An 8,685-nucleotide genomic window follows, 5' to 3' on the forward strand; every position below is an offset into this window, starting at 1 on the left:
TGGGATATAGGAAAGGTAAGGTAAAGTCTCACCCAATTCCTCAGCGGTGCTTTTGTTGTGCTTGGTAGTGCTTTTGGCTTTTGGCTGGTACGATTTAGTGATCGGCCATGTTGATGGCCGATCTTTTCTTTGTCGGTCCAAAGGAGCTGCCTCAGATCAAACGGAAGGGCCCTTCCACAATCTATCAAGGGTCCTCTTCACGGTGGTCACCCCTCCAGGGTGACTTTCGACCCTTTTCAGGGTCTTCCGACAAAGGGAAACCAGACGGAACAGAGAGCACACTCTCTGCGCTTCTGCTGGAGCCGCGATTGCAAACCAGAAGCCTTTTATCAAAAATAGGCTCCACTAAAAGACTATCTGTAAACACCACAGAAATGGAAGAATACTACCCACAACTTAACTACAAACTTATACTTGAAAAAATCCTTGAGGCTACTGAGCTAATGAACTCCAGACTGAAAGATAAAGGTGTCACCTTAAATTTACAAAATGCAGCCCAGATTGCAGCTGATGAACTTACAATTCAAAAAGCAACAGAAGAGGAAGAAATTAACATCAAAGTGGATTTTAAAGAATACCAGGCACAATCTACCCAAAACTTTGATAATTAAACCTTGATCTCAACTAAAAAATCTGCAACTCAAAAAGCAACAGAAACTGAAGAAAGCAACAGATGGAGGTGCTGAAGACCAATATGCACAACACATCGAGAACCTAGACAACCTAGGAAACCAAACAACAATTACAACATTGAATATGACTTCTTACTTAAGCCAGATGAAACCGGAAGAAGAAGAAGACCAGACAAAGCACCTGAAGGTGAAGACAAGGAATAATGGATGGAAACTGATCAAGGAGAGATTCAACCTAGAAATAAAGAGAAATTTTCTGACAGTGAGAACAATCAAACAATGGAACAAATTGCCTTCAGAAGCTGTGGAAGTTTCACAACCGTAAGCTTTTAAAAATGACTGGACTGCCATTCTATTCTATTCTATTCTATTCTATTCTATTCTATTCTATTCTATTCTATTCCATTCCATTCCATTCCATTCTATTCTATTCTGTTCTTATCATTACTCTAGTTCTATTCCATTCCATTCTATTCTTCTTATCATTACTCTACTCCTGTCCTGTCCTGTCCTGTCCTGTCCTATACTATACTATACTATACTATACTATACTATACTATACTATACTATACTATACTATACTATACTATACTATACTATACTATACTATACTATACTATACTATACAGGCCATCCAACCAAACAGAGGAAATAGATGAACTTTTTGTTAGTCAGTTAACTAAGGTATGTAGGAAGCACATCACAATAGTAATGGGGGACGTTAATTACCCTGACATCAACTGAGAGACAAATTCTGCACCAAGTGGAAGATCAAACAGGTTCCTGACTAACCTAGCAGACAATTCTCTCTTCTCAAAAGTAGAGAAGGGAACCAATGGATCAGCCATACTAACAGAGATGAAATGATAGAAGGGGTTCAAGCCACAGGAACCTGGGGGGGGGGAGTGATCATGCAATATTGGAATTCAACATTATGCAAGCACAAGCAATAGAATATAGTTAAACTAGAGTCTTTGACTTTTAAGAGAGCTGATTTCAATAAACTTAGAGAGAGCTTGGGAAGGATTCCATGGATGAGAATTCTCAAGGTAAAAACAACCCAAGAAGGTTGGGAAACTTTGAAAAGTGAGATTCTAAAAGCCCAGTCTAGCACAATACCAGCAAAGAAGAAAAATAACAGCTCTCAAAAGAAACCAGCCTGGTTGCATAAAGAAGTGTCTGATAATGAAGCAATGAATCTGCAAACAGCTAGAAGCAAACAAAGTCATAACCAAAAGTCAACACAGGTTTGTCGAAACCAGATCATGCCAGACAAAACCTATTGCTAGAAGACCTCCAAAGTCCCACCCAACTGTTAGTCTGTTCCCTTCTGTTTTTCTATTCTAGCCCCCTGCTCAGAGAGGAGACCCTATACCCATTCCAGACAAATGGCTGTCCAGTCTCCTCTTAAAAGCCTCCAGGGATGGAGCACCCACAACTTCTGGAGGGAAGCCTTTAATCTGGTTAAGTGTTCTCACTAGCAGGAAATGCCTCCTTTGATCTCCCTGAGGATCCCTCCCTCCCTCCTTCCTTCCTTCCTTCCTTCCTTCCTTCCTTCCTTCCTTCCTTCCTTCCTTCCTTCCTTCCCATTCCAGACAAATGGCTGTCCAGTCTCTCCTTAAAAATCTCCAGGGATGGAGCACCCACAACTTCTGGAGGGAAGCCTTTAATCTGGTTAAGTGTTCTCACTAGCAGGAAATGCCTCCTTAGATCTCCCTCTGAGGATCCCTCCCTCCTTCCTTCCTCCCCTCCCTCCTTCCCTCCCTCCCTCCCTCCCTCCCTCCCCTCTTTCCTTTTTTTCTTTCTTTCCTCCCTCCCTCCGTCCCTTCGTAGCTCAAGAGGGGAAGAAGGGAGCGCAAGAGATTGGCAGCGCTGCCCATGGCCGTGGCTTTCCCATGCAGGGAGGAGTGGGAGGTGGGAGGCGGGCTGAGGGCGGGGATCATCCCGGTAAAAATGAAGCACTCACGGGCTGCGGGGAAAGGTAGCGGGACCGGGCAGGCGAGTGGGCCATGGAGGCGCCGGCGATGCTGGCGGCAGGTGCGGCGCTCCTGCTGGGGCTCTACGCGCTGCTCTACTACCACTTTGTGGCGGCCACGCGGTGCCGGAACGCGGTCAGCCTGCGGGGCAAGACGGTTCTCATCACAGGTAGCTCCGGGGGCTGCTGTGCTCCCATCCGTGGCGGGGGGGCGTCGAGGCTGGGGGGCGTCGCTTTTCTTTCTTATTAAATAAACCCCCCACCCCGACCTCAGTGGCTCCAGGCAGGATCCAACTCCCGGAATCAAAGCGCCGCTCGGAGGTCAAAGTGAAATGCGGGTCGCAGGTTAACCATAAACCAGGTTCTCCCCCATCCAGGTGGACCCAAAGGTTCCTTTGACCAAACCGGGAAAGTCCATCAGAAAAACCACCTTTGGAATAAAGCAGGGGGTAGTGATGGGAGTAGAGTAGAGTAGAGTAGAGTAGGAAGGGACCTTGGAGGTCTTCTAGTCCAGCCCCCTGCTCAAGCAGGAGAACCTATAGCAGGATTTTCATGCCTAAGGCAGGACTAGAACTCACGGCCAGAGTCACCCAGCTGGCTTTCGTGCCTAAGGCGATTGGTGATTGGCTTGAGTCACCCAGCCGGAGTAGAATTTATCGTTTCCTGGTTTCCACTCTAGACAATTTTCCCTCTCTGAAACTCGCAAAATGTATATTGTATATGAAGTGAACAGGTTGAAGAGAAATCTGAGATTGTGGTTGGATGGAATTGATCCCATCCTGAAAAAGAACGAGGTCATTTTAAAGAATAAAAGGCAAGAGAAGAAATGGATTCTTTGCCAAGAAAGAAACGCAAAGAGAGACCGGGTACATAGTTATTGTTTTAGCTCTGTTTCCTTCCTTCCTTCCTTCCTTCCTTCCTTCCTTCCTTCCTTCCTTCCTTCCTTCCTTCCTCCCTCCCTCCCTCCCTCCCTCCCTCCCTCCCTGCACTTTTTTTAAATGTTTTATTGATGTTCTAATTTTACATTTAAGTATTTAAAAAGCAATGGGGCGGCTGAGTTAATCGATAATTCAATGACATACAAGTATCTTTAGGCCAAGTCTCAAACTACTACATTAAATATTTCCTCTCTTTTTCCTTAGTATTTACTGTCACATGTTTAAACTAATACAGTTCTTATTATATCAATTAAATAAAAATAACATTCTTACATTTATCAATATTTTTAGCTTATACATATCCTGCTATTATTTTAGCATTCGGTCTTTATAGACAATCAATGTCCTAATTAGTTTTTTCCCAATTTTTAGTTTCCCATTAATATTTAAATTTAACATTTAATATTTATAATTTCCAAGTTTTAAGTAACCAAAGTTCCCTTTATCACAATTCATCAGGAAGTCTAATATTCAGGATACGCGTCTTATCTATTTAAATATATTCTATTTCTCACCATCTTACATCATCTAATTAATAATACAGTATAACATTCTTATTTTCTATTAATTTCCAAATATCTTGAATTTAGTAACCAAAATTTCTCTTGTTTCAACATCAAATACTTCTTCTCTTTTTCTCTTAATGTCTACTATCTCATATGTAAGCTAGTACAGTTCTTATTATATCAGCTAAGTAAAAACATGTTTGTTACATTTATCAATAAATTTTTAGCTTAATTACTTTTATATTCAACCTTTATAAATAAATCAATATTCAAATGTAACTTTTAATATTCACACTTCCAAGTTTTAAATGACCAAAATTTTCTTTATCTCAGTTCATAACAGAATCTAGTATTCAAAGTACACATCTTGTCTATTTGAGTGTATTCAATTTTGGTCCTCACTATTAAGTCAAAACCCCCATTTTCTTCAGCCTTATTCTAGCTTTCTTTTTTTGCCGACTCGCCTTCCATATCCGTGCTTTTAAATCATCAAATAGATCTCCCTCTGTTATTATATATATTGTTTGAGATAAAAGAGGCCATCCAGTCGCCATTTTTTTGGAAGGGCTAACAAATCGTCTCTCTATTTTTCCATCTCAACAAAGTTGTCCTGAAATGTTTATCTTCCCTTCAATCTGTTCTTCTTCTTGATCCTCAGGTTTCTTCTGCTTTATATAGAGCAGTGGTTCTCAACCTTTTTAATGCTGCGACCCCCAACTGGTCATAAGTCGAGGACTACCCAACTGGTCATAAGTCAAGGACTACCCAACCAGTTGTAAGTTGAGGACTTTCCCTGCCGGGGAGCGCCGCGCATGTGTGGTGCCGCCCCCTGCGCCGGCCGAGGCGTAGCTGGCAAGCAGCAGCGACGGCGCAGGCCGAACACCGGCTGGGCTACCAGCTGACCCAGCCCAAGGGAGGTAAGGCACCCACCGGGCCCCACGCGTGCCAGCAACCCTCCCTGTGCCTGCCGGCCTCTCACCTCCCACCCCTGGCCCTCTTACTTACATTTTTAGTAGTTGCTCAGGAGGGAGGGGTGGAAACTTCTAGACAGCTCATCTTCACTGCAGACAACTTGCAGCACCGTTTGCAGAATGGGACTTTTGGCGGGCTCAGCAGGGCAGAGACAGCCTGGACAATTCCTATTGGCTTTGGAAAGCCAATAGAATTAGACTCTATTCAAGAGAGTCTATTCTATTGGCTTTCAAAAGCCAATAGAATAAAAGGGAGTAGCACAGCTAAGGAAAAGGGGGGGAAATGGCAGACGGCGTTGTTTGGCGACCCCCGTGAAATGGTCGTTCGACCCCAAATGGGGTCCCGACCCACAGGTTGAGAACCGCTGATATAGAGAGTCTTTTCCATTTTCAGTATTGTCAGTCCCTTTTCTGGGTTTTCCATTTCACCCAGTCCTTCCTCTCTTTTGGTCAACTGGGACCAAATTTCTGAGAGATCCTGAAACTGAGCACCAGGAACTTGCCCCTCTTCCAAGTAGCCATTGGAACAGAACTACAGGTAGTCCTCAACTTATGACCAAAATTGAGCCCAAAATTTCCATGGCTATGCAAGAGAGTTGTTAAGTGAGTTTTGCCCCATTTTATGACCTTTCCTGCTACAGTTGTTAAGTGAATCATTGCTGTTAAATTAGTAACACAGTTGTTAAGTGACTCTGGCTTCCCCCGTTGACTTCGCTCATCAATAGGTTGCACAAGGGGATCATGTGACCCCAGGACACTGCGACCATCATAAATATGAGTCAGTTGCCAAGCATCTGAATTTTTATCATGGACCACTGGGCTGCAATGTTCATAAGTGTGAAAAACAGTCATAAGTCACTTTTTTCTGTGCCATCGGTCATTAAATGAATCAAGCTATTTTCCAAAGCACCTGAAGGCAGGACAAGAAGCAACGGGTGGAAACTAATCAAGGAGAGAAGCAACCTAGAACTAAGGAGAAACTTCCTGACAGTGAGAAGAATTAATCAGTGGAGCCACCTGCCTCCAGAAGCTGTGAAAGCTCCAACACTGCAAGTTTTTAAGAAGAGACCGGACAGCCATTTGTCTGAAATGGTGTAGGGTTTCCTGCCTGAGCAGGGGGTTGGACTAGATGACTTCCAAGGTCCCTTCCAACTTTACTATTATTATTATTATTGTAAGTCGAGGAATATCTGTAGTATTTCCACAGTCCGCAGGAATAGGTAAGTTTTAACTTAAAACTGTTTTACAGTCTTCCAATTGGCTTTGTTTATGCCCTGCTAAGTAACTCTATTTGTCCCCAGATCAGAGTGAGAAAAGACGATTAGTTAGTTCCTCTCATCCATGCATTAATGCATGTTTGGCCTTCAAATCCTTTTGTAACTTGTGTTAGTAAAGTGACAGCCTGCAGAGCAAATATTGGGAGACCTGCGCCATCTTCTGGTCTGACAGAAGCTTTGCATCCAATTTTTTGAAATGCCTTTCATTTTTTAAATTTTTTTACTACTAAACTTATTTGCCACCCATATCACTACAAAGTGGCCCTTTCAAAGACCCAGTGCTTTTTCATTAAAAAAAAAAAGGTGCCGGAACTCACACATATCATCCACCCGCCTTGCCTACCCTACAAGGTTCCATCCAAAAAAGGTGCCAGAACTCCGTTCTGGGCAATCTATGAGAAAAAAAGCCCTGCAAAGACCTAAAGGTACTCCAGGCATCTCAGTCAGGAATGTTGAACTGTACTTCAACCATCCCATGGATTGTTGTATGTCAAAATTGGGTAAAAACCACACAACAGGAAAAAATATGTGTTCAATTTTCATATGTTTGAAATATTAGAACCCTGTGAAAAAATTTCAGTGCTGTTGTACCTTCAAACTAAAATAATGGTTGTAAGTCGAGGTCTATTTGTATTATCTCTGAATAATTTTAAACTATTCTTTTTTGTTGATATGAGACTTCTCTGAAAGAGTTGTGAAAATCATACCCTCTGCCAGGGTTTCTCAACTTTAAGATGCTTTTAATTCTGGGAGTTGAAGTCCACCCGTCTTAAAGTTGCCAAGATTGAGAAACACTGCCACACAAGTGCTTCACTGCGTGACATCACAAAAACTGCAGGCACACAAATGCAGGCCCGGCTCCTAGGTCCCCATCAACGGCTGGGCGATCTCAGTGAATCCTCCTTTCTCTGGTCTTTCCCAGGTGCAAATACAGGGATCAGGAAGGCCACAGCAGTGGATCTGGCCCGGAGAGGCGCCCGTGTCATTCTGGCATGCCGCGACAAAGCAAGAGGAGAATCGGCTGTGTGTGACATCAGACGGGTAAGCGCCTGCCGTGCGGTTCTCTCCTTCCCTCCGTTCTTCAGCACTCAGGTCTTTTCCTGATGGATTTTATTCATTTATTTAGCATATGACATCTACAGAGTTCATGCAATCCCTTATATGCAATGCAGATAAAATGCACTATACAGGCAGATGCAAATGTAAGTTTAAAGTATGAACAAATATGTGTACATCAAATAAGTGGCCAGTACAATAAATATAAAATATTAAGTTAAAGTAAAAACCATGATAAAATCACCATAATATGGCACTATAGAGTCACAATGGGAGAGATGTTATACAGGTAGTCCTTGATTTACAATAGTTAATTTAGTGGCTGTTCAAAGTTTGAAGGCACTTATGACCATTTTTCACACTTAACGACCATTGCAGCATGGTCACACGACCAAAATTAAGATGCTTGGCAACTGACTCACACGTGTGACGGTTGCAATGTCCCAGTGTTGTGCAATCCCCTTTTGAGACATTCTGACAGGCAAAAACAATGGAGAAGGCATATTAGTAACCATGTTACCAATTTAACAACCACAGTGATTCACTTAACAACTGTGGCAATTAAGGTCATAAAATAGGACAAAATTCACTTAACAACTGTCTCACTAAGCAACAGAAATGTTGGACTCAATTGTAGCTATAAGTCAAGGACTACCTGTGTATTTAATAGGTGGACACTACAATAGATGAGATAAAATATTAAAATAGGGTAAAACCATGTACAACGGCACTGAAAAAAGTGACTTGTGACCCTTTTTCACACTTATGACCATTGCAGCATCCCTGGGGTCAGGTGATTAAAATTCAGACACTTGGCAAGTGACTCATATTTATGATGGTCGCACCATCCTGGGGTCATGCAATCATCTTTTGCGACCTCTGACAAACAGAGTCAGGGGGGAAGCCAGATTCACTTAACAACCGTGTAATTAATTTAACAACTGTGGTGATTCATTTAACAACTGTGGCAAAAAGTTCATAAAAATTGACTTAACAGCTGTCTCCCTTAGCAACAGAAATGTGGGGCTCAGTTGTGGTCATAAGCCACGGGCTACCTGTATATTTAATAAGTGAACAATACAATAGAAGAGATAAAATATTAAGTTAAGGTAAAACCATGATAAAATCACCATAATATAACGCCATAGAGTCAGAATGGGATGTTATAATTCGATATCTAAGGAAGCTAACCATTTATCTTGTGTTCTTTCTGAATGATGACAAAGATAATTCACACACACACACACACACACATTTACAGCAATCTTTGTCATCATCCAGAATATCTGTGATATTCCTGTATTCCGACTATCTTGTGTTCTTTCTCTCT

General features: G+C 42.2%; 1 protein-coding gene across 1 annotated transcript; it reads left to right on the forward strand.

The window, feature by feature from the left end:
• The first annotated feature begins 2,585 nt into the window (after positions 1–2,585).
• On the forward strand, positions 2,586–7,475 carry LOC120316317 (dehydrogenase/reductase SDR family member 13-like). The gene is made up of 2 exons (XM_039361762.1): positions 2,586–2,777; positions 7,222–7,475. Exons 1-2 carry the CDS (start codon positions 2,642–2,644, stop codon positions 7,401–7,403), a joined length of 318 nt encoding a protein of 105 aa, XP_039217696.1. The 5' UTR covers positions 2,586–2,641; the 3' UTR covers positions 7,404–7,475.
• The last annotated feature ends 1,210 nt before the right edge of the window (positions 7,476–8,685 follow it).

Source organism: Crotalus tigris, unplaced genomic scaffold (genome assembly GCF_016545835.1).
Source record: "Crotalus tigris isolate CLP2741 ecotype Arizona unplaced genomic scaffold, ASM1654583v1 scf7180000019356.616467, whole genome shotgun sequence".
NCBI classification, from domain to species: Eukaryota; Metazoa; Chordata; class Lepidosauria; order Squamata; family Viperidae; genus Crotalus; species Crotalus tigris.

Coding starts and splice junctions, on each gene's coding strand:
- LOC120316317 (XM_039361762.1), top strand. CDS start 2,642: ATGGAGGCGCCGGCGATGCTGGCGGCAGGTGCGGCGCTCCTGCTGGGG. Junction 2,778..7,221: donor CAAGACGGTTCTCATCACAG/GTAGCTCCGGGG, acceptor GGTCTTTCCCAG/GTGCAAATACAGGGATCAGG.